The following is a 23916-nucleotide window of genomic DNA, read 5'->3' as shown; positions in this document are numbered from 1 at the left end:
AACTACATACGACCTAATGTATGAAGGAAGTACGTATGTATGCACCGAGATCGTCTCAGCTTTGTCCTTTGATGTGCATGAGCCAAAAAAGTAAATATCTACCAAAGCACAACCCCTATTCAAGTCCATACACTCCCAGTCGTGTTCAGGGACTCGGGCGACATGCAACCGAAGAGCCTAAATGGTAAATCCATCAGTAGCGCCCCCACCAACCTTGGCTGTGCTGTTGGTGGTGGACCCCGAATACGGAAAATACTGTGTTCAGTGCAGGTCCTAAATCCATCGCTCACCGGCGGTGGAGACTAGTTAGTTACTAGGGAGATATTTTTGTGGCAAGAGGACTCCAATCCCCAGCAGCGTCGTCCTCAATGGATGCAAATCATTCGCCTCTCTGGCCGCACCAAGCGACCAACGAGGACTATCGTATACCGTTGGTCATCTCGGAGTCGTCGATGATGCTCGTCATTCTTTGCAATGATTGGGTTCCCGCTGCGTCCCGCCAAGCAAAGTGTATGAAAGTAGAAGTAGTGTTCATCCTCGTTTGAAATTGACGCTGTGCTTTTTCCCCACCGTTTCCCTCCTTTTTGTTTTTTTTTTATTTATTTTTTTATTGAGAACTTACCCCGCAATGCTTGACGCTATCAGAGGCGTGGATGCCACCAAGTCCATCCAATCACGGCCCGCATGCCACCCGTCAAAGTAAGACAAGATTGAGATGAGTGACATGGTTGAGATTCGGACTGCCACAGCGCTCGACGGGCATAAACGGACTCCGTTCCGGCTGGTGGGAGACAGCGGCATCTAATTGTAGTGCTGACCATACCATTCCTACGATGAAGCCGGGATACCTTGTCAGTGGGGAGTGACCTGGAGACGCGGCGTAATTATGTAATTTGTACCCCTCCTCCTTCATCGGCGATGATCATGGACCCTCCGTGGCAAGGATTGGCAACCTTCTTCCTCTGCAATGTCGATCTGTCCTGAACACGGGCCATTCAGCTGAGCCATTCATAGTGGAGGTCGCCACGCCTTTCTCAGACGTCAGCTTGTTGGTCTCTATCCTCGAATTGATCCTTTCCGGAGGTGGGTGTCAGGCGTTGAATGTACCGGGTGTATCATGAGTACGAGGTCATCAGGTATACCAGATGTGTCGGATATATCAACCGTATCAGACGTATCAACCGTATTAACCGTATCAACCGTATCGAACATATCAAGGGAAGGTGCAGAGACAAGAACGTGCCAAGAATTCGAGACACGGCATTTCCTGGAAAAGGTGATTCAAAACCTCAGGTTGAAACAAGAAGGGATGAAGAGAATGAGACGGAAGGGGCAAATATGTTCTGTCTCTTATCATCCTGACCGTTTCGGCTGGGCCAACAAAATTAAACCCCTGTCTATAAGTTCCCTGCATGGGGTTGGACCCATGGTTCTTGGTCCGGACCGTCCATGAAGCGTGGGGATAACATGAACTTACCATCGACGTTGGACTGGGATACCCTGTCCGACTGCCAAGCCTTGTTCCACACCAGCCACATGTTGTCCGCTTTCAAGCCCTGTTGTGGCTGTACTGCCATGAGGCGGTGCAGCGGTGACGTCGACACTTCGCCGTCATATGATCTGTCATCGTGCCTGGATTGCTCCATCCGGTTTTCAACGCAACAATCAACCGCATCCCATCACACTCTCTTGTTTTCTCGATAGTCATGTATGATATACAAAAATGACTGCAGAAGAAGATTCTGCCTTTCTCAACGTTACCGATGCCAGCGCCCTGCCTGACTATGATAACGAATTCATCGATCCCGACGATCTACGGCAGTTCCAGAAGGCGTTGTTAGACCAGGACGCCGATCCCTTAGTCGCCCTCAATGACTGGCGTCCAGTCTACCAGCGTGTCCGGAGGAATCGTAGCCGCAAGAAGAAGCCCCGACGCAGCACGGATGAGACGAGGGAAGGGGTGCTTTACAATGTTCTCAAATGGCCGTTTCTCCTCATTGTGCTGGGGTGGATCGCCGTCCTGAGCGTGCTCTACGCCCTGACCCGCTTCTATATCATGTTCTATGAGCACTGGGTCTCGTGGAGGGGCAAGCGGCAAAGCCTTCGGAAACAACTTTATCAGCAGACAAATTACCGCGATTGGCTAAAGGCCGCCCGGGCGCTGGACGACCACCTAGGGAATCAGAAGTGGAAAGAGACGGATGAATATGCATACTATGATCATGCCACCATTGAGAAGCTTGTCGGGCAGTTGAAGGAGGTGAGGGCTCAGGTGGAGGAGGACATCCGGAACGGACATCGGGGTGTGAGCGATCCTCCAGCGGTAGAAGAGCTCTGCACACTGCTCGAGGCCTGCGTCAAGAACAACTTTGCAGGGGTGGAAAACCCCAGATTGTACAGCGAAGCATACTCGGGGACCAAGGACCTGGTGCAGGAGTACATGGACGAAGTGAAGACGTGTATTGAGCTGGTGTCGGGCGACAAGCAGATCGACAATGACGATAAATACCACCATTTCAAGCATCTGGATACCAACTTCGGCCGGACCGCTCTGTGCTTGTCTGGCGGGGCTACCTTTGCTTACTACCATTTCGGCGTCGTCCGGGCCCTGCTGGATAACGGTGTGCTGCCTCAGATCATCACGGGAACATCCGGGGGAGCACTCGTCGCGGGTCTGGTTGCCACTCGAACGGACGAGGAGCTGAAACAGCTGCTTGTCCCTGCACTAGCGCACCGTATCAGGGCGTGCGATGATAGCTTCTCGACGTGGTTCATGCGTTGGTGCCGGACGGGAGCCCGGTTCGACACGAATGACTGGGCTCGCCAGTGCAGTTGGTTCTGCAGAGGCTCGACTACTTTCAAGGAGGCTTACGAACGGACCGGGCGCATCCTGAACGTGTCATGTGTGCCGTCCGATCCCCATTCGCCGACGATCTTGGCAAATTATCTGACATCACCTAATTGCGTCATCTGGAGTGCTGTGCTCGCCTCTGCTGCCGTCCCGGGCATCTTGAACCCTGTCGTTCTGATGACCAAGAAGCGTGACGGGACACTGGCGCCGTATTCGTTCGGACACAAGTGGAAGGACGGGAGTCTGCGGACTGATATTCCCATCAAGGCATTGAACCTTCATTTCAACGTCAACTTTACCATTGTTTCGCAAGTAAGTTATCTCTTTTTTTTTTCTTTCTACTTCTCAAAATATACCACCAACAAGGAACTACACTCACACACCCAGGTAAATCCACACATCAACCTTTTCTTCTTCAACTCGCGAGGCACAGTCGGCCGCCCGGTAACCCACCGCAAAGGCCGCGGCTGGCGCGGCGGGTTCCTAGGCTCCGCAATAGAGCAGTACATAAAGCTGGACTTGAACAAGTGGCTGCGCGTACTACGCCACCTCGAGCTCCTCCCGCGACCCATGGGCCAAGACTGGAGCGAAATCTGGCTCCAAAAATTCAGCGGCACCATCACCATCTGGCCCAAGACGGTCTTCTCGGACTTCATCCACATCCTGTCGGACCCAGACCCGGAGCGCCTCCGCCGCATGCTCCGCATGGGCCAGCTCAGCGCATTCCCCAAAATCCAGTTCATCAAGAACCGCCTGCACATCGAGACGGCTATCGCGCGCGGGCTCGATCAATTCGCTCCGCCGGGCGAGGTGCGGCCCTCGCTGCGCTACCGCCCGCGTCCTGGCGCGCCGCCGCAGTCGGTCGTGGCCGATGGGGACGTGCCGGGTGGATTCCATGGGCCGTTTACGGACGGGGATACGGATTCTTCGCTGGAGATGGAGAGGCCGCGACGGGGGAGTTTCCTGCAGGAGATGCAGAGGCAGTCGGCGGTGTTTTTTGATGATACGGATTTGACGGGTGAGGATTAGTCTGGCTACAGAAGTTTATTTGGATACGAGAAAGAAGCTTTCCATAATCACCCCTTACTTAGCGCTATTTAAACTGTATATACACCTTCTCGGTAGTATCTGAACCATAACCCTGCACGAAGTCTAACTCGACTACCAAACCGCTAGTATTACCCATACACACTTACATATCCACATACGTATATACATGCATACATACAGCAAGCAAGCAAGCAAGCAGATAACAACCAGCCGATCAATCCACCAATCCACCAGCAGCAGAGTACCCCACACATACGAAAAATAATCCCACAAGCCCAAACCAACCCAACCCGGCACGGAAGGCCTAACATGGCACAGTAACACACGCGGCCCATGCACGCATGCAAAATAAGCAGCCTACTTATTTACCTCCACACTTCTAAATATATCACCATGTACTCCGAAGTATGGGGGTATGTATTGGGTTAGTCGGTGGTGGTGGTGGTGGTGGTGGATGGATCCCTGCCGCGCATCTGACCACCCCTCGCACGTCATGGTGCATATTGTGCGTCATAGCATAAGTATACCACCCATATACTATAGGTATAATCTATTGTTTGATATGATATGGTCTGGTATGATACAATATAATATATTGATGATATCAGTGCGCATAGACGCTGACTCGATGTAGATGTACGGGGTAGGTATTGGTCGAATATAGCAAGTCCACACACTAGCACAACTTACAAGAGGTCATTTTGATCTCAAGTAAGAAACTGGGATCCTCTCGAGTATGAGACTCTGACGTTCTATGATCACTCGGTTTCTCTACTGAATGGCGTTAGCTACTAAATAAGAGCTTATATGTGGTGGGGATAACTATCAGTCAGGTTACGCCCTGTACAAAAGTTGGACGATGTTTTCGCGTAGCAGCTATGATATCTTACTATCTTAGATAAAAAGATATAAAAAAGCAGACCACAATTGTGTTTGAAAGACCGTTATATTTCTCAAAGCATTCTAGCCAATAATTCCAGGCGAAACAGAATATATATCAGTGCAACAGGTGGAGATGAAAGCATCATAAACCCACGTGAACAGACTTGTATCATAGAGACCTCACTACTTACCAGCTGTCGACTCTATACTCAACACGAGATATCTCTACAGCTTTGATACTTACCGGTCCCACATCGTCCAAGTAGTCACTTGAGTTACGATCACCGTCATGACACGTAAAAGTTGAAGTACCAGCATAGCTAACTTCCTCGCTATACCTGCCTTGTAACAGAGCACTGGTTCCTGCACCAGAGGCTGACAATCCATCAATGAGCAGTGCATACTGCTGTAGTATGAACAGATATTTTAGTGGTGACTATAGCCTTACCAGGTTAATGTGAGATATTCCGCAAGGGAACTATGTATAAATAGTCACTATATTGATATTACAGATCGTCTTCTACCTCTACTAGATCACTGAATAGGGTTTGTGTGATTAACGTTGTCATAAATTCAAGCTAGGCCAGTTGATACTTATCATTCAGGATCTACTTACGACCAATCGTGACTGTTCATCGTACAGTGAAGACGGTCTTATGAAGGATTTTATTTGAACGTGCAGATATGTATCTATCAGTACAGCTTGCTAAATATATCAAACCCCACATCACAGTCTGTAGTTGTAGTCCCAATCAAACTCGCCTTGTGAGCGCAGGAGATATCACTCACAGATAAAGCTGATAGATATCTACATCGAACTCAACCATCAGGTAACCCCATCATGATCAAAGCTCATTACCTTCCACATCTAGCCTCACAAGTACCAATGAGAACCGGTATAGTTTGGGAAACCTTCGCCCCGGTCTGCGTGGCGGATGGAAAGGAGGTTTTTTAACTGTAGTTTATGCATTTATAGGGCTTGCTCGGAGAGAGGAGTGAGTACTACAACTCAGGAAGTGGTAGCTGGGGGTGAACTGTGAAGGGAGGTGATAAATGCTAGGTAGGGTGGGGCGTGTCACATAAGACTAGGTGTGTGTGTGTGTGTCGTGGATAGTAGATTATGGGTGATAAAATTCCTGTTGTGTATATGATGGAATCGTAGACCTGCAATCATTTCTCATTTTGAATATCACTGTAGGCCAAAGGGGTAAATGCACGCTCTTGCGGGCCATATGACTATATGTACCCAATCTAATCTTGTAATAACATTCAAGCCACATAATATCCATCAAAGTGAAAAAAAAAAAGAAAAGAAAAAGAAAAGAAAAGGGAGTGTATACCAAAAAAAAGAATCACGCCTCATTCTTCTCCGGAAACTGCTTCTCCAACAAATTCAACAACACCCTCGGCGCATCCAACATCTCCATGCAAACCTCCACCATCCGCACGCCCTTCCCCTTCGCCATCCGCTCATCAGCCAACATCCCCTCAAGGTCCGCCCATGTGCGCACCGTCCACGCGTGCGCCGCGTACTCCCCCTCGGTCGGAGCCCCGAATAGCTCCAGCGCCTTGAGATACCGCCAGGGGGTGATGTCGTTGTACCGCGCGTCGTGGCCGTGGATACATCGCTCGATGGTGTAGCCCGCGTTGTTGATCAGGAAGACGACGACGTCGAGCTTGTGGTGGATTATGGTTGCGAGTTCTTGCGCTGTGAGTTGGAAGCTGCCGTCGCCGATGAGGAGGACTGTTCGTCCCGGTTTGGCGCCGTGCGAGGCGCGATCGCGTTGGGCGAGGCTCGCGCCCAACGCGGCGGGCAGCATGTAGCCGATGGAGAGCCAGGTGACGGGTTTGAAGAGGCGGGTGCGCGGGGGCAGGACGAACTCGTTGGCGCCGTAGCCGGCGGTGCCGGTTTCGGCGAGGATGATGTCGCCTTCGCGGAAGAAGGGGTTGAGCTTTTTCCAGAAGCTGGCGTTGTTTACTTTTTCGGTTGCGGGGAGGCCGGAGGGCGCGGCGAAGGTGGTTGTCGGGTGCGGAAGGTCGGGCTTGTGGGGGGGGATTTTGGCGCTGTCGAGCTGGGCGATGAGTTGGGGGAGGAAGAGCTTCGCGGGGAGGTCCCGGAAGATTTGCTTGTCGATTTGAACGGTCGTCGCCGTGAAGGCGACTGTTGTAGCTGCTGGAGGGATGGTCTGGAAGATGTAGGTGTTTGTGTTGCTGTGGTGCGGGCCGAAGTGAAGGACCAGGTCGCAGGACTCGACGAACGGCTTGTGTGCCGGGGTGAAGACGCCGTAGACGTTGGGCAAGGACTCGTCGATGAGACTCTTGCCGAAGCCCGTCGTGAAGGTCGGCCACTCGGTCGACCGGACCAGGTGCTCGACCTCGTCGAGGGTCCGCGACTGTCGCGATTCGCCGTCGACCAGGATCATCGGGCGCTTGGCATTGTAGATGCGGTCGAGGATGACGGCGAGCGCCTCCTCCTCGACCTTGGGCTGCCGCGCCGGCAGCGGGATACTGATCTTGGTGTCGAGGCTTCGCGTCGGCACGCGCAGGGCGACCATGTCGTCGGGGATGGCGATGCGCACGGGCCGACTGTGCACCAGACACTGCAGCAGCACGCGGTCGATCTCGGCGGGGGCGGAGCGGAGGTCCGAGATCATGGTCTGCGCGACGGTGACGTGCTCGTACATGCGGTCGAAGCGCTGGTACTCGCCATCGTTGAAGGTGTGGTGGATGAGGGCGCGCGAGTCCTGCGAGTCGCGGACGGGGGTGCCGACGACGTGGACGACGGGGGCTCGTTCGGCGTAGGCACCGGCGATCGCGTTGATCGCGGAGAGTTCTCCCACACCGAAGGTGGTGACCAGCGCTCCGAGTCCTACTCATGTCAGAAACATCTCAAACTATCCTATATCCTCCAAACGTACCTTTTATCCGGGCATATCCATCGGCAGCATATCCGGCGTTCAGCTCGTTGCAGTTTCCGATCCAGTGCAGCTTGGCGGGCTCGACATAGTCCAGGAGGTTGAGATTGTAATCGCCCGGCAAGCCGAAGATGGAATCGACGCCTAACTGGCGCAGGCGGGTGAAGAGGTAATCCGCAAGGGTGGTGGTGTTGGTTTCCATGGTGGAGAGGAAGTGAGGGACAGAAGGTAAAAAGAGGAGGGGAAACGAGGGGAGAGAAAGCGGATTATATAAATGAGGGGAGATCGTGTTGTTCTTCCCCGCAGGTCCCAACAAGGCAGTCCTTCCCGACGGCTACCGCCGGCAATGCCGAGTCGATTACTAGATAGAAACCTGTACATCCCTGTTATATATTCGTACTATCTTTGAGTTCTCGGGAGCATATCTTCTTCTTTTGGGTGCGAAATTGCCCCTCGATCAATAATTTTGAAGTACACGAGAAATTATACATGACACTGATATACTACTAAATCACCAACCACTGGGCCGTGATCTCTTGCGCAGATTGCATATCCCCATTCAAGGCGTAGATATTCTGCAGCGCATATGCCGCTTCCCGCGAGAAGTCCTCGGCGACTCGGCTTTCTTCCTCCCCAGCTTCCCTCATCACCGTATCATCCCCGTCCGTCGTCCCCTTATGTGCCACACCCTGGGCCTGAATCTCCGCGCCCAGCTCGAGCACACGCTCGTACCGCTCCGCAGCGAGATGGGTGATGCTCAGGAGGTGCCACACACGCGCGAAATTGAATTCCATCTCCTGTCGTTCCTGGATCAGACTGCCTGCTTGCTCCCGCACCCGTCGATACTCGTGCATGAACGACAGCCCCTGCATGATCAGGTAGTGTCGATTCTCGGCTTGCCGCTTCAGCGACTGGTGGATGTAGCAAAGTCCAATCGACAAGAGAACCACCGGGTTCTGATCGTCCAGTGCATAGGCCCGGAAGAAATAGTTCAGCGCGGGAAAGAAGCTGTTGCCGGAGTAGAGGATGTGACCGTAGAGTACCAGCAAAGCAATGTCCATCGACTCCCCGGGGATGAATTCCCCGACGTCCTCCCGTGTGGACGGGGCCGGGCGATCCTGCGGAACGGACGGGCGGATCTTCGGCTTCGGTTGCGCTGCCGTTGGCCCATCCGACATCGTGAAGTCCATGGCCTTGATCTGACGTAGCATGAACTTCATGTTCGCGGAGGAGTGGAACAGGGACCGGTGAGGATCGCCGCTGAGGCGACTCAGCATGGAGAACAGGCGGTAGGTGTCCGTCACGAATTGATACTCCTTGATGAACCACCGTGCCTCGTTGGCCAGAGTTTCCTCATCCTGTGCACGCAGTGCACATGCTGTTTGCGTTAGCTATCGTACCCTATCACGCCCAATACAGATGACGACTTACTGAACCAGCACACGTGGATCAGCCGGGTGCTGGACTTGGAATGGTACCAGACACTGGCATCGGCCGCCGCTGCCAGGTTATCATACGCCTCGTGCGGCTCGCCTTGTCCAGCCTCGACCAGCGCATACTGGAGGAACAGATCGAGCCACGCTTCGAACGTGATCCCGTGATAGTCGGTTGGGATGGCATCCTGGAGGGGCGCCTCCGCCAGAGTGCCTGACGCAATTAGCATGGCGTTACAGTCGCGAATGAACGATCGATCCCCTTACCTAAAGACTCCTGCAGACGGCCAGCCATCTCCTGCATTTCATCCAGCAGACTCTGCCCCTTGTGCTTCCCAGCCTTCTTTTGCGCCTCGCGGGAATAACCCATGAATACCACATTGCGCTGCACGGGGTAAAAAACCCGGTTGGCCCGAAACTCGCGCAGCAGAGCATCGGCAATGTCCAGCCAGTCTTCGGTAGCTTCGGACTGACCCTCGTGGACTTGGGGATACAGCTGGTTGAGTTTCGAATACAGGAACTGAACATTCTCCGTCCTGTCCTCCTCGCTGAGTTCGTCCTTCTTGACAGGGGCGGTGGTGAATGCGGAATCGGCCCCGGGTTTGGGCGCGAGCGGCCGCAGGGTTGCCTCGTCCGGACCCGTGTCCGCCAACCGGAACTCCAAGGCGAGTTGCTCGAGCCGGGTGTCTTTCCGCCGCCGGCCACTTCTCGTCTCCTGTCGTCCCAGTAGAACCGCCTCGTTGACGAACTTCAGAGCCTGTTCAGTCATGCCGATGTCCTCGTACAGCTTGGCGAGCTGCACGCGCGATTCGATGTTTCGCGGATCATGCTCGGCAACGGTCAGGAAGCAGCTCTCTGCTTCTTCCAGACGTTCCAAGATGCGGAGGCAGTCGCCCATGGCCAAGAAGTAACCGACATCCGCATGCTCGTCGGTATTCTGGATGGGAGTGTAGAAACGGAGGGCATCTTCAAAGAGGCCGACCTCCCGGAGAGCGTCGGCAACTTCGCGGAAGAGATCCGGGTAATCAAAAAGGCGGGAGTGTTCGGAGGTGTCTTCAGGATTCAGCCATGCAAAATGGTGCTGCTGTTGTTAGAATATAGGAACGAGAGTGGGCTACCTTTTGGGTCACTTACCAGGGCCTCATTCTTGTGCTCGTAGCCCATTCTCAGCCGACATAGACCCAGTTTGATCCGGAGCTCCAAGGGAAGACCCAGCCCGTAGGAATCGCGCGGCCACTGGCCTGGTATGTAGCCATCCGCCTTGATACGACGCGGGACGTCGTCAGCGTCCCACTCACGGTCATCCTCGTTGAAATCCTCCCACATGGTGTCGTCTCGTCGGCCTAGAAGCCATCGAGCCAGTGACTTCAGGGCCCGCAGTCCTTTGTCGTACTGATGCAGGTAGCTGTACAGTTCGACATAGATGTTGATTTCTGACCACGAAAAGTCTGGGGCTTCTTCCGGGTCCAGGGATAGGTAGTAATCCACGCTGTCCGCCCAATAATCGACGGCTTTCCGGACATCACCGAGGTCAATATAGATTTCCGCGAGGTGACGAAGAGCTCGGGGGCTGTGCGTGTCTTCCTTCAAGATTCGCTCGTACTCGGTAGCCGCGCGTCCGTTGTGTCCTAGTTCCCGGTAGCAGGCCGCTCGTTGAAACCGCGCATTGTAGTTCTTCGGGTCGATGTCGACGACACGGCTGTAGCAGTAGATGACATCGGCCAACGCCGCCGTCCGGTCCTCGCCCGCCCGTTCCTTGATCATCCGCGCCACTTTGGCCCACACCGAGGGATCTTTGGGGCGGGTGTGGGCCCCGCTGAACAGGGCTGTCAACGCCTTGTCCTTCTCCCCCCGCGCGAGAAAGATCTCGGAGAGGAGCGAATGGGCGGCGAACATCTCGGGGTTGATCTGGATGGCTCGCTTGACCAGATCGACCGCCCGGTCATAGTCACCATCAATGAAGGCCGAGGTCGCCTCGGAGTGCAGGATTTTGAATTCGGGGCTGGGTTCCAGCGGTTTGCGCGGTCCTCGCTTGATCCCTTTGCCTCCACGGGCGCCAAACCGACCCGAGAAGGGGCCTGTCCCTCTACGCCGGCGGCGGCGACGGGCATCTTCCTCTTCGTCCTCATCTTCTTCTTCGGCGACCTGAGAGTACTCGTCGTCGCTGCGACTTGGTCAGCAATTTTATCCTCGAGAGGCGTTTACACACTGGAAACTGACCCCGAGCTTTCGTCCACGGAAACCTCATACGAGTCGTCCCCTGAGTCCATGCCCTGATAGTCCTGATAGTTATCATCCTGGGCCTTGGGTGCGCTATCTGTAAACAGGTCTTTGTACAGACGAGGGTCCAGGACGGAGTGGATGTCCGCCGTTGTAGTCGCCGGCTGATGTCCTTGCCACGGGTAATGGAACGATTCGTCAATATCGGGATAAGGAACATCCTCCGAGTGGAGATTGTGGTCCGACAGGTCCCCTTCTGAATACTCCATGTTGCGAAGTGCTATCTACCAGGGTCATATGATGTGTAGAGGCGACGCTTGCCGATTCATGAGAAGGGACCCGCTGTGGTCACTACAAGCCACCCGGAGCATTAGAGCAAACCGAATCGAAACTATAAAATTCCCAAAAAGAAATCCGCACCAATGACTGTCTATTGAGGTGTGTAGTGTTTTTTGGACCCGAAGGGCTAGATGAAGTAATGGGTCAGTTCAATTGAGACCGATTCGGTTAAGTCAAGCAGATCGAACTCGCAGGTCTTGGCACATTGGCCGGACTAACCAGAAGGGTATCAGGTGGATGAAAAGAACCAAGTAAAATAATAGAATAATCAACACGGACAAGGAAGAAAATAAAAGAAGGAAAAAAAGAAAGATGAAGGAAGATCTACTTAATTACTTAAAACCTACTAGACCAGTCAAGGCCAACCCACATGCCGTGGGAGCCAATGGCGCACGACTCGCAAGAAACACGGCGCCGTGCAGGTGCAGTTGATCGATGGATCTAACAGGAGATATCACAGAAGGGATCGAGGAAATTCATCAACTTGACAATGTTGAATCCGATCTTCAAAATAAGGAGATGTTTACCGTCGAGGAGAAGAGAAGAAGGGAAGGATTGGTACCTGAGGTATCGAGGTGAGTCCAGTGATCTGGATGCCTGAGGAGGACAGCGTTGGATTATCCATGATTATTAACATTCATTATTCTTCTTCATTATTCTCTTTCTTCTCTTCATCTTCTTCTCCTTTTCCTTTCTCTCCCCATTACTTCTCCCCATGCTGAGAGACTCTACTCGTTGTGTTTGACACACTATTGTGGTTGACTCGGCATCCTCTCGTTTTATTTCACTCGATTTGATTCAACTAAAAAAAAAAAAAAAGAAAAAAAAAAAGGGAAAAGAGTGGTTGAAAAAAAAATACCACCGGTGAACCCACATTTCCTAATATACCCGTTCGTCTCTCCGCTTTGCCCACCAAACATCAAACTCGAACGAACCCACCTTTCCTCATCTCTCTCTCTCTCCCTCCGTCCCTCTCCTCCCCCCTCTCTCTCTCCTCTTCTGTCGACGACAAAAAAAAATTCCCTTGATGATCTTGCGATTCGATTCGTCTTCTAGAATTTGAATCTGGTAGTGCAGCCACTGGACTGGTCTGTACCCCCTCCCCCCCCCCCCCCCCGATCGTCTTTGCCCAGTGCCACTGCGGTTGGGTTTTTTTTCTCTTAATTTTTTTTCCGACCACCTTCCCTCGTCGAAAAAGTATCTCCATCTTTAGAGAGATCCTTTTGTCTTTCCAACGGTCGGGTCTAGTCGCTTTGGTTAGCCTCGGTCCTTCATTTGATCAGGATTTTTATCTCGTTCCTACGCAAACTCAGCAGGTGCTGCCGGTGCTTTGCAGTAATTTTCACATTTGCCTGTCTATCGTTCATCGGAGCGTTGTCAATCAACCACCAGGATCAATCCGGGAAAAAAAATATAATCGAAGAGAAAGGAAAAGAATAAAAGAAAACTAAAAGATTCAAAAAAAAAAAAAATAAAACGCAAAAATCGTGTCCGATTTCATCTCGGATCTCTCGACTCATGGCCAGTAACATTATTGGCAATCGGAACAGCACGCCCGACGCTTCCAAATCCTCCCTCCGTCCGCCCTCGTCTGCTCGTGCTCTTGGTTCGCATCCGCTTCGAGCATCGGCCGATATGTCGGGTTTCCCCTCGCCTCTCTCCTCGCGGAGCATCCGTCCCTCGTCCGAGGTTTACTTCAACCACCAGGCTCAAACCCCCAATCCCGCGGAGGATCCCTTGGACCGGGCGGCGCAGCAGTGGCTGGCCGACATCGATCAGTATGAGACCACTCTGGAGGAGATGGCCGCTGCGACGCTGGACCAGGACTTCAAGGATGAACTAAGCGCCATCGAGCAGTGGTTCCGCGTGCTCAGTGAGGCGGAACGCACCGCGGCGCTCTACGCACTCCTGCAACAGACCACCCAGGTCCAGATTCGTTTCTTCATTCAGGTGCTGCAGCAAATGGCCAAGAGCCACCCGATGTCGGGTCTGCTGTCGCCGGCCAATTTTGGGGAAAAAGGTACGTGGGCGGGCGGTCGCGGGCGGCACGACGCGTTTCTTCGGTTGCATGCTAACCCTGCCCGTCTCCTGACAGATGCCATGTCCAACCGCCTGAACGACGCCATGTCCAAGCTGAACGTGGACAGTTCGCGGAGTTCCCTCGGCCGCCCCCCGCCGTCGCCCGGTGCCAAGCGCAACTCCGGTCTGGACACGTCGACCATCAATGCCATGTTCCCCGACGCCGCCGCGGCCATCGCCAAGAAGAAGGCCGAGTTCACCCAGCAGACGGGCAACGCGCCGCCCTCCAACCGCAACAGCGCCGTCTTCGGGGACCGGACCTCCTTCGTGGCCCCCACCATCTCTGCTCCGGACAGCAGCGCGGACACGCTCGGCCAGCCCCCGATGTCCCCGTGGGCCCAACGCGGCGCCGGTGAGCCGCAGCCGCCCATCGCCCGCCCTAAGTCTTCGTCCGGCCACCAGCCCATGGGACAGTTCAGCCAGGCGCCGTCCGGCCTGCGGTCGCCGCTGCCGACACAGACCACGAGCATCACCGCGCCCGAGATCGAGGCGCCCCTGCTGTCGCCGTACAACGTTGGGAATGCCAGCTGGGCTTCCATGACCAACACCCCGATGACGGCGACCTTTGGACAGCAGCAGCAGCAGCAGCAGCATCAGTCGTCGCAGCAGAACACGCAGGCCGACATGGTGGCGAACGCCACCGCGATGAAACTGGCGGCCTTGTCGACCGTGAACAACCGGATTGCCCTCGACGACGCGCGCAAGTACCGCCGGGCTCGCTCCAACGACGGCCAGGGGGCCAACCAGTCCAACGCCAACGCGGGTCAGAACGTATCGCAGGGGCCGCTGAGCCCTGGGCTTCCGGGACCCAACCACCTCATGGCGGGACAGCTGTTGAACGCCCAGCAGCTGGCCGCGCTGCAGGCGCAGCAGCAGGCGGCCATCGGGGGCCGTCGTTCGCGACCCACGTCGCCCGGGATCGCCCTGCAGGGCGCCGGTGGCTTCGGCGGGATGGGATTCACCTCGCCGCAGAACAACGGCTTCCTCGCCGCGTACGACCCCAACAACCCGCTGATGGGCAACGGGCTGGGGCCCCTGGGGATGGGGCAGTTCGGACTGGGCGGCCACGAGGGGTATCTCTCGGACCACTCGGAGGTGACGCGGGGCCGGTCGCCGCGCGGTCGTCGGGGCAGCTCGAAGCCACCTGAGGACCCGACGGATCCGGCTCTGCTCAAGGACATTCCCAGCTGGCTGCGCTCGCTGCGTCTGCATAAGTACACGGACCATCTGAAGGATTTGCAGTGGACGGAGCTGGTTGAGCTGAGCGACAAGGCGCTGGAGGAGCGTGGAGTTAACGCCTTGGGGGCGCGGAACAAGATGCTGAAGGTACGTTATTTGCTTCCATACACGATGCCTATCATAAAGATGTATCAATGCTAACGAAAGTAGGTCTTTGAGCAAGTCCGAGAGGCACGCGCCGACGGCAAGCTGGAAGGGATCTCGTGATGCATCACACCATTCTCATTTTTATTCATTTGATTTTCTTTTTTATTTTCATTTCGATTCTCACCTTCTCTCGACTGCATTAATTTGATTGATTGATTGATTAGATGGAGATTGGCATACGTGGCAGGAACCGAACCATCATGAGCGATCTCCCTTCAGATATTGAGGAAGACTTGTCTTCCCACGGGAGCATATCATTTCCCCCCTCTTTTTTCATCTTTTTTTTTTACTTTTTTTCTTTTTCATTGCCAAGTGAAGGCCCCATGTTTTGTATTTATTTTCCCATGATCGATGTGATGTGATGTGATGGATGTGACTTGATTTGTATTTGGCTGGTTTGGGAGACCCGGTTGTGTCCCAGGTTGGTCCGAAAAGGAAAGGTTATGACTGCTGAAGCTGGATGTTCTTGAGTATGGTATATTAATACATAGTATTTACTATATTTACTGGTGTATTTAGATGGTTGTAATTATGTAGGTATCGGCATATGGACTCCAGTAGATGTGAAGTTGATGCGTAGGTAGATAGACGGCGTAGATGGACGGCTGTGATTGGTGTGGTAGCTCTGGCGGAACTGCACCACTGCACCTCAAGTCTATCTCAACCTCCGGCGGCACTGTCTCAACCACCACCACTACCTCCTCCACACCCCCACCTCCACAGACCTCACAAACACATCCTCGACAATCGCACACATACCACCATTTAGACAACAACCAGTATATCTACCCAGCGACAGCTATCCAACTCTACAAGGAGCACACCAAGAACGCACACCACCCTCATCCTCATCCTCAGTCAAATCCCTCCCTCAACCTCAACAGAACCAGCGAAACAAACCACAATCAATCAAAAGAACAACAACAAGAAGAGGAGAACTCAGGCAAAACAAAGAAAGAAAAAATGCCCCCCACAAAACAAGAACTCTCCCTCCTCATCAACCCCCTCGTGCCGGAATCAGTGCAGCACAACAACCGGGTATGTCTTCCATTCCCTTTTTCTCCCCCATCCTTGTCCTTTTTCCTTCTTCTTCCTACAAAAGAATACCACTTTTCCCATATACACCATCCCAATATTCACCAACAACATCAATAAAATAAATACTAAATCATAAAAATGAGTATAGACCCTCTCAACCCTCCACTCCCTAACCTCCTTCCTCCTCGGCCTCACAGCCGGGATCCTCGCCCTCCAATCAGCCACCGGCTTCATCTTCTACCTCCTCGGCACGGTCTTCGTCTCCGCCTGCTTCCACTTCATCCTCGTTAGTGGCTCGCCTGCTGGTGCGGGCGGGTTCTTCCCCGGGCCGAATGGGGGCGAGATTGAGGGGTTGGACGAGAGGGGTGTTATCCGTGGTGGTGGTAAGGCCGGGGTGGTGACTAGGAAGGGAGCGTGGCGCGATGTGTGGTTTGGGGGGGGTGTGCTGGGCGAGGCGCTTTCGGGATTTGTGTTGGGGTGGGCGGGTGTTGGGGGGGTTTTGAGGTAGTTCTTTTTTTCACATATTTTCTACTTTGACTTTGTTGGAATCTATAGGTTTTGAAAAAAGGGGGTGAGAGTGGTTTGGGAGGGTTATTGGGTTGTGGTGGTTGTGTTGTTATTTTATTTTATTTTTGAAAGGCTAGGAGGTATATCATGAATGCCATACATACACCTAAATACTATAGCCACAATCATATATCTATGTACATACAAGCCAGAAGCCAGGGGTATAGCAACTAATCAATCCAATCAACCCAATCGAATCGAATCCATAACAAAGAAAAGAACGCTCATAACATGACATGTAAAGATAAATAAATCAAAACTCCAACCAGGGAGAAACAAACATCTGATCCATATAGGACATGGATATAGCATGACAATTACTGCGGCGTGGTCGGCGCCTCAATAACAGCGTCGCCCGGCGCATTGGCCAGCGCGCTCTGCAACGCACTGGTCAAATCAATGTGGAAGAACGGCCGGTTGATGCCCTGAAGGATGGCCACCTTGCGGCGGTCGCGGTAAGCCTGGCTGGAGTTGAGGTCGCGGTGGAGTTTGTCGTCTTGCAGGCTGTGGTCGGTGGAGGAGGACGATTCCTCGACGTTGTGGCTTTCCAGCGCGGCAGACTTGGCGTCCTCGTCGTGAGGCAGCCCGTCTTCGACGTCCGTGCGGGCCTGCGCGCGGTGCGCCTGCTCGTTGTTGACCAGCTCGGCGTGGGCGGCCGCCGACGTGGTGCCCTCGATCTCGGTGACGCTGAAGATGGGCTTCCACCTGTGGAAGCCGTCGTTGGAGGCCGGGGTGGGGTAGCCGAAGCCGGCGGCGGCCAGGGCGCGCTTGGTCCAGCGGTTGTTGACGTGGGCGAAGTGCCACTGGACGGTCTGGGGCGAGGTGTACAGGTCGAGCTGGTTGCGGACGTCGATGAGGTTCTGGACGGAGGTGACGTCGACGTTGTTGACGGAGGAGAAGTCGAGGATGAGGGCGCGGAGGGTCGGGAAGTGCGACCGGTCTTCTTCGGACTTGCCGCGGCGGGGGCCCGGGTTGTTCCAGGGGCGGTCGCCAATCTTGCCGTAGGAGAAGGGGTTGGTGCGTCGCGTGTTGCGGAAGATGGTGTCGACGAGGTAGTCTGTGTAGTGGTTTGCGTTGGGGTAGTTGAAGCCTTCGGAGAAGCGGTAGATGAAGATGCCCGGGTAGGGCTGCTCGATGCCGACTTCCGGGTTGGAGCCGTCGGTGTGGTCGATGGGGAGGTAGATGGTGCGCTGGGTGTCGCCTTCTTGCTGGGTGTCGCCTTTGCCGGAGCCGTATTTGCCGTCTTCTTGGAGGAGGTGGTCGCCGATGACGGAGTGGACGGTCACGCGGCCGAGGAACTGGCCGCGGGCTTTGGCGAGGCGGAAGAGGAGGACGGTGGCGGCGATGCAGACGGTGCAGTAGATGCCGATTTCGATGGAGGTGAACACGGTGACGAACACGCCGATGAAGAAGATGAGGCAGTCGAGCGGGGAGACGCGCCAGAACTGATAGACGGTGTTGGGCGGGGTGATCAGGTCGCCGACTGCGTGGATGATGACGCCCGAGAGTGATGCCTTGGGGATGTAAAAGAAGACGGCGGGCAGCGCGTAGATGGCGAGCAGGACGACGACGGCCGTGATGACGCCGGCGAGCGGGGTCCGCACGCCGGCCTTGGACTTGATGGCTGTACGCGAGAAGGAGCCCGTGGCTGGGTAGCCGCCCAGGAAGGGGCCCAGCAGGTTGGACACGCCGATGGCGACCAGCTCCTGGGACGGGTCGATGGTGTAGTTGTTGACGCGGCCGAAGGACTTGGAGATGGCGATGTGCTCGATCAGCAGCACGATGACCGACGCGGGCAGCTGGTTGGCGAACGCCTTGATGATCCGGGCGTTGACCACTGGCACCGCCGCGTGCTGGAAGCCACGGGGCACGTCGCCGAGGGTCTGGAAGAGCGGGTCGTCGCGGCGGTGCAGATTCACCGCCGCGCTGATCATGGTGTAGAAGAGGATGACGAACACGGTGCGCAGCGTGGAGAGGAAGAAGAAGATCTTGGCCCGGGAGGGATGCTTGCGCGCGCCGAAGTTGCAACCCGCGCGGATGATGTACAGCATGGCCAACGCCGAGACGCCCATGGCCGCATCGATGCCGGCGCTGGGGAGGTACTTGAGCGTGTCGATGATGACCTGGTAGGTGGCGCCGCGCGTCGAGAAGTCGGCCTGCTCACCCAGCAGGTCCTTGACCTGACCGGAGCAGATGTTCAGCGCCGAGCCGGTCATGAAAGCGGAGATCGCCGGCAGGGGGATGAAATCGACGATGAAGCCGATGCGGATCAGACCCATGAAGCAGACGATACCGCCGCAGATGACGGCCATGGCCGATGCGACGACGTGCGATGGCACGTCTGGGATCTTCTCCTTAGCATCCACGACTACCGTGCCGACCAGAGTGGACATGACGGCGACGGGCTGGGGAGGTCAGTCAGGATCCAAAAGCATGTTTGTAGAAAGAGGGAAGCTTACACCAATGGTGATGTCCTTCGACGTCGCGAAGAACCAGTAGATCAAAACGCCCATAAACGATGAATACAGGCCGAATTCCACAGGCAACTCAGCCAGTTTTGCATAGGCCATGCCCTGCGGAACGACAACGGCGCCTACCGTGATACCTGGAAGGGTTCGTCAGTACTCCAACTATGAAAAGAGAGCGCACTATACGCACCGGCCACCATATCTCCAAAGAGCCATTGCGTGTTGTATCGCGTGATCCAAGACAGAAAAGGGAACAGGCTGTAGAGATAACTGAAGACCTGGTTCCCGGACGGGCAAAGCTCCCGCAGCCACTCGGCGCTCGTGGGTTCCGATTCAACGTAGGCATATGTGTCGAGGGTGCCGCAGGAGAAAGTCGACTCTCCGCGAGTGACGGGGTCTGCATGGGCTCCCAGAGGGTCCCGATACGGGATTTTGATTCCCAGCCCCTTGGCCAGCCCGTGGCCAACTTTGGTAGGAAGATCGTCGGCCATGTTTTTTTTTTTTATGATTCTGCCAACGATTCGATGTCGCGCGGATGAAAGAGAGAAGTTGCGAAGGGTTGCGTTCAATTCGACCGGGACGGTCTAGTGGAATAGCAGGACGCCTCAAAAATGGAGACGGCAGCAAAAACACTCCCTCAATTTCGAGAAGTCGGATTCAATGCGAACTCAAGAATATTCAAGCAGAATCCATTGCGACCTGAGAGTTGGGAATAGGTATCAAAAAAGGAGAAGGGGGTGCTTTTATGAGAAGCCGGGGCTAAAAGGCGATGTCGTGATCCGAAGGTAAGAGTGCGAATCCCTAGTCTGCCACGAGGCAACCGACTGGCACAGCAAAGTCGACAATCAAGGGATATTTGGCGCGAGAGGTGAGCCGCCAAAAAAGCAAAGCTAAAGGAACACGAGAAGAGGGGAATGGAAGAAAGCCAGGAGGATCCGGTCTGGCAGGGCGGCGATATATGAGACAGAAGGAAATGCGAACCGGCTGACGTCTGGCCCGTTCGAACAATGGATGGAGCAGTCTTCCCGAATTTAAATTAAGCGCAGAGACAGCGAGAAATGGAAACCAAGCAGGACCCAGGAGTGATCGCCCAGATGTTTAAAGAAGTACTATTTTGCCCAGACTGTGAGAGGCGGGTTTATTTTTTCTGTGGAGCACGCCGCGAGTCGATAGAATTGTAGGATATGGCAACCAAGGTTGCTGATCGAGGGGCAGCACGACGAGCTCCGCAACCACGGACGGGGGTGATGGGTAGATAGTGAGGGAAAAAGCAAAAGAGAAAGGATCAACATGGAGTGAGAATACTCAGTTTGGAGGGCCCTGGGGGTCGAGAATATTATAGGAAATGACAGATACGCCAAAACGACACGCACAATCCCTCCACCATGATACCTTGCCTGCCATCCATGATGGATAATGGATTCGAAACCATGGGGGCGATAGACAAAAAGAAGGCAATTAAAAATAATCAAGGCCAGAATTGAAAAAAAAAAAAAAAAGAGAGAGAGAGAATCAAATCAGATCCGAGTATCAAACCCAGCAAGGGAAGGAAAAGGCGCAAACCACGTACGGCGATGGGGCAGATGATCCACTCACACCTCCGCCGGGTGTGAGAAATAAAAATAAAACAATACAGGGAACAATCCCGCTGGAAGGAAAAAGATTAATTCCCAAGGACCAGAGAGAGCTTGTCCACCATTCTGGGGCCCGGAGGACCGTTTAGGTGGGTTCGGACGAGGGTCTGGAAGCGAGTGATGACGCTGAATGGTGGAGCCATGGTGGCCGCTCTCCGTCGGGGGGTGAGATGGTTGAGATGATACGAGACCTGTGCAGGATGACCTGGAGTCATTTAGAATGGTACTTACTGCTTACTTTCTTGGTGTCTCAATGTCTCAATTCTATCAAGAATGCTGGTGAGGGTAGTATGTAGTTGAGGAATGTATCTGATCTCGTGCTGGACGGTTGGAGTGGAATTGATGCCAAGACCACATCCTGACCAATCAGAAGCCCAAAGACCAGGATGTTGGTCGACTCCGCCCAGCAGGGACCAATGGGAAGTGCAGAAGAACACGCCATCGCTCAGGCTGATGGTGAAAGCTGACCGATCCACGTGTGGATCTGCTTTCGGATATCGTCATTTTCTTATTCTCTCCTGATTCCTCTGGCTTTTTTTATATGGAACTTGAAGTTGGAATGCAGGAACACACCCTGTTTGACATATTTCAATGTCATTGAGTTAGAAATGACATGAATGACATTCTTGTGTAGACTGTCGTCATGGTCATGTTAATTGTGACATGTATAATCAACCCGCATGGTTGACAAGGCTTAGCTCGACTTACTTTCGGGTTTTGAGTCTTTCGACTCTTGTGTTCAAACAATACACCACACCGTAGACTACAGACTACTCCATATCGTATCATTAGAGACGGACAAACCCGACAAGCCCATCCCCCCCCTCCAATCAGCCCACCTCAAAAAACAGCCACCGCGCAGGGATCAATCGACCGCTGACCAAGACGGAAGGACCAGCAATCCTGTCAGAACCTTCTTCCGCTTTCCCCACTCTAACACCATCGAGATCAAAATCGCGTCATCGATCTATTCCTTTGTTCTTATTAAATACCTTATTAACTCTACCTGATTTAGTCGCTCGGCTCCTTATTCTCTCTAACGACATCCGACATAGTGTAACTGCCCATAGCTCACCACCTTCTGGTTCAGGTCCCGATCGGCATATTTGTCGCCCTCCCTGTCTGACACGGTGAGTACCACGAGGCACCGGGTTCCAGGCAGCTTACTAGCTCCCTTGCTTTGGTCCCCACCGGGACCACCGCGGCAACCTAAAAAGCCTCGTTCGAATCCTTCGCATAGCAACCTCTTTTCTGAGTCAACTATTTTGACACTGATGCTTCACCTATAAAGAGGGTTGTATAAATCACGTGAACAACGGGATGACCGTCAGCTTTCAACATTCATGTCAGATGGGATGGGATAAATTCATCAAAGGCCTAGTTGACTAGAAATCCATCATGAGACTACCAACAAAGGATTCAAAGGATTCTGAAACAAAAGGCCCATCTACTGGGAGCCGACAGAATCTAGTAACTAATATCAACAAACAACTGCGCTACCTTACAAATCATGTCAAATTCAACAATCCAGTAATTTAAAGTTAAACAAGATATCTCGTAAGGAAAAAGGGAAAAAGCCACTCAGCCCCAACGCTGCAGTCATCCGCCTGATCCCAGCCCGAGCGTTCAGACCCTTATGGATTCATGCGCAGAGTAGATGGTCTGTCCAGCTGACCTCTGTATGCATACTAGAGATAAGGTGTACGCGCCCCGCGTCATTTTATCGATCAATGAGCTTATTGTTGAGGTTTTTATTGGTTACTGTTTTCAATGACCAGCCAGCTAGAGCTAGAGAGCTCGATGCTTTGACATGGACGATACGTCATATCCTTCCCAAGTATACCTATCATCGGTGGGTATTAAGCCACAGCGATCATAAAGAGGGAATACCTATAGAGCAATATCAATCCCAACAATCTACTACACTACACTACACCCTACGCACTGCACCAGTCTTTGATAGACGTGATCGCTACCAGGTGGTACAACTAGACTCTAGGATCAGCCGGATCAGTCGTACAACCTACCATGATGATAATTATTTTCTCCTTCGTGACTGGGAGCTTTCGAACCAGCTAGGGTGTATACCAAGGTAGGTTAGCAGGAGAATACGTGTCGTATCTTCTACACCACTTTATAACCAGCGAATGATTGGACAGCGAAGTAAAAATGAGGCTCTAATTCTATCCCGGGGTATATGATCCATGACGAATAGCTTGCTAGGATATTGCCGATATCCAATGATTAGCCAGGGGGAGATCTAGATCCGCCGCAGATATGAAATGAACCCTGCTGCTCTTGCCGGTGCTGTGATACAAGGTAGCACATACTGTCATTCGAGAGAACAGCTTTCAGAGTCTCGTGCAGCACAGTCACTTCAAGACTGATTCCAATTTACATGTGGATAGTTTAGACACTGCTCCATTGAATATCTGAAGGAACAGAACAGTAGCTCACAAGATTAATGCGACCAAGACTCCAACAGAAACCATTACAACCCGACTCCTCCCCTACCAACGCCACGCCTAGTGCATCATCATTAAACAGGCGGACTCATCCCATCCAATTCAAATATCAGAATCCTCAGTACCAAGCACCGTCGCCACCAAACAGCGACACTTCTTCCCGCACGCCGTTCCGAGATCGGACTATACATAAACAGACCAATTAGTTAGGGTAAGGCAGACGGACGTGTGTAGAAGTATTTAGACCCGGCAAGAGGATGTCCTTTCGCTGAGCGAGCAACCTCGCTCTCTGGAGTCATCTTGCAGAGACCTGAGATCTTTGTAGATAGACAGAGAGTAGATTATTCCATCGTCGAGCATTAACGTCCGGATCTTCGCAGATATGACTGTCGACCACGCTATCAGGCAATTCCACGCCAGTCATACCAAGAAGACTCTCACTGAACGGACGACTCTAATACCCTCGTTCAGCCACTCACAAGCAAGACTCTACCCCATAGGAGCGCAAGTAAGGTGTTGCCCGTGCCTACTGCTACTGCAGTGGTTTAAGTTAGCGAGGGCATTACTGGTGGATACCTATCTAGGTAGG

At 53.4% G+C, this 23916-nt stretch overlaps 7 protein-coding genes across 7 annotated transcripts; 3 read left to right on the top strand and 4 right to left on the bottom strand.

Annotated features, from left to right (window-relative positions):
- The first annotated feature begins 1615 nt into the window (after positions 1-1615).
- BDW47DRAFT_52138 (patatin-like phospholipase domain-containing protein) lies at positions 1616-3975 on the top strand. The gene is made up of 2 exons (XM_024819222.1): positions 1616-3163; positions 3239-3975. Exons 1-2 carry the CDS (start codon positions 1724-1726, stop codon positions 3878-3880), a joined length of 2082 nt encoding a protein of 693 aa, XP_024670236.1. The 5' UTR covers positions 1616-1723; the 3' UTR covers positions 3881-3975.
- A 2160-nt stretch (positions 3976-6135) lies between these two features.
- On the bottom strand, positions 6136-7900 carry BDW47DRAFT_127387 (alpha-keto acid decarboxylase family protein; the record flags this gene model as incomplete). The annotated part of the gene is made up of 2 exons (XM_024816706.1): positions 6136-7652; positions 7702-7900. The coding sequence occupies 2 exons, from the start codon at positions 7898-7900 to the stop codon at positions 6136-6138; spliced, it is 1716 nt and encodes a 571-aa protein (XP_024670235.1).
- A 249-nt stretch (positions 7901-8149) lies between these two features.
- BDW47DRAFT_108980 (TPR-like protein) lies at positions 8150-11934 on the bottom strand. The gene is made up of 6 exons (XM_024813361.1): positions 11772-11934; positions 11352-11702; positions 10266-11295; positions 9399-10212; positions 9130-9345; positions 8150-9076 (listed from the first exon to the last, which is right to left on the bottom strand). Exons 2-6 carry the CDS (start codon positions 11618-11620, stop codon positions 8205-8207), a joined length of 3201 nt encoding a protein of 1066 aa, XP_024670234.1. The 5' UTR covers positions 11621-11702; positions 11772-11934; the 3' UTR covers positions 8150-8204.
- A 1119-nt stretch (positions 11935-13053) lies between these two features.
- Positions 13054-15352, top strand: BDW47DRAFT_132866 (RNA-binding protein VTS1). Its single transcript, XM_024817681.1, has 3 exons — positions 13054-13710; positions 13786-15095; positions 15159-15352. Exons 1-3 carry the CDS (start codon positions 13209-13211, stop codon positions 15213-15215), a joined length of 1869 nt encoding a protein of 622 aa, XP_024670233.1. The 5' UTR covers positions 13054-13208; the 3' UTR covers positions 15216-15352.
- A 766-nt stretch (positions 15353-16118) lies between these two features.
- BDW47DRAFT_127384 (EMC6 family protein) lies at positions 16119-16701 on the top strand (the record flags this gene model as incomplete). The annotated part of the gene is made up of 2 exons (XM_024816705.1): positions 16119-16193; positions 16342-16701. The coding sequence occupies 2 exons, from the start codon at positions 16119-16121 to the stop codon at positions 16699-16701; spliced, it is 435 nt and encodes a 144-aa protein (XP_024670232.1).
- A 335-nt stretch (positions 16702-17036) lies between these two features.
- BDW47DRAFT_52101 (SLC26/SulP family anion transporter) lies at positions 17037-20028 on the bottom strand. Its single transcript, XM_024819221.1, has 3 exons — positions 19419-20028; positions 19220-19365; positions 17037-19165 (listed from the first exon to the last, which is right to left on the bottom strand). The coding sequence occupies exons 1-3, from the start codon at positions 19717-19719 to the stop codon at positions 17078-17080; spliced, it is 2535 nt and encodes an 844-aa protein (XP_024670231.1). The 5' UTR covers positions 19720-20028; the 3' UTR covers positions 17037-17077.
- Positions 20029-20762: 734 nt separating this feature from the next.
- BDW47DRAFT_108972 (uncharacterized protein) lies at positions 20763-21122 on the bottom strand. Its single transcript, XM_024813360.1, has one exon. It carries the CDS (start codon positions 21075-21077, stop codon positions 20892-20894), a length of 186 nt encoding a protein of 61 aa, XP_024670230.1. The 5' UTR covers positions 21078-21122; the 3' UTR covers positions 20763-20891.
- Positions 21123-23916: the final 2794 nt, after the last annotated feature.

The sequence above is a fragment of the Aspergillus candidus genome (assembly GCF_002847045.1).
Source record: "Aspergillus candidus strain CBS 102.13 unplaced genomic scaffold BDW47scaffold_37, whole genome shotgun sequence".
NCBI classification, from domain to species: Eukaryota; Fungi; Ascomycota; class Eurotiomycetes; order Eurotiales; family Aspergillaceae; genus Aspergillus; species Aspergillus candidus.
This window is presented reverse-complemented; position numbering and strand designations above follow the sequence as displayed.

What these genes read in the sequence shown, in the direction of transcription:
- BDW47DRAFT_52138 (XM_024819222.1), top strand. Translation starts at nt 1,724, where the DNA reads ATGACTGCAGAAGAAGATTCTGCCTTTCTCAACGTTACCGATGCCAGC. An exon ending in ACTTTACCATTGTTTCGCAA is followed by an intron (nt 3,164 to 3,238) that starts GTAAGTTATCTC and finishes TCACACACCCAG; the next exon opens with GTAAATCCACACATCAACCT.
- BDW47DRAFT_132866 (XM_024817681.1), top strand. Translation starts at nt 13,209, where the DNA reads ATGGCCAGTAACATTATTGGCAATCGGAACAGCACGCCCGACGCTTCC. An exon ending in GGCCAATTTTGGGGAAAAAG is followed by an intron (nt 13,711 to 13,785) that starts GTACGTGGGCGG and finishes GTCTCCTGACAG; the next exon opens with ATGCCATGTCCAACCGCCTG. An exon ending in CGCGGAACAAGATGCTGAAG is followed by an intron (nt 15,096 to 15,158) that starts GTACGTTATTTG and finishes TAACGAAAGTAG; the next exon opens with GTCTTTGAGCAAGTCCGAGA.
- BDW47DRAFT_108972 (XM_024813360.1), bottom strand. Translation starts at nt 21,077, where the DNA reads ATGACTCCAGGTCATCCTGCACAGGTCTCGTATCATCTCAACCATCTC.
- BDW47DRAFT_52101 (XM_024819221.1), bottom strand. Translation starts at nt 19,719, where the DNA reads ATGGCCGACGATCTTCCTACCAAAGTTGGCCACGGGCTGGCCAAGGGG. An exon ending in CTTTGGAGATATGGTGGCCG is followed by an intron (nt 19,366 to 19,418) that starts GTGCGTATAGTG and finishes GAACCCTTCCAG; the next exon opens with GTATCACGGTAGGCGCCGTT. An exon ending in CGAAGGACATCACCATTGGT is followed by an intron (nt 19,166 to 19,219) that starts GTAAGCTTCCCT and finishes TGACCTCCCCAG; the next exon opens with CCCGTCGCCGTCATGTCCAC.
- BDW47DRAFT_108980 (XM_024813361.1), bottom strand. Translation starts at nt 11,620, where the DNA reads ATGGAGTATTCAGAAGGGGACCTGTCGGACCACAATCTCCACTCGGAG. An exon ending in AGCACAAGAATGAGGCCCTG is followed by an intron (nt 10,213 to 10,265) that starts GTAAGTGACCCA and finishes TAACAACAGCAG; the next exon opens with CACCATTTTGCATGGCTGAA. An exon ending in CCGTCTGCAGGAGTCTTTAG is followed by an intron (nt 9,346 to 9,398) that starts GTAAGGGGATCG and finishes TAATTGCGTCAG; the next exon opens with GCACTCTGGCGGAGGCGCCC.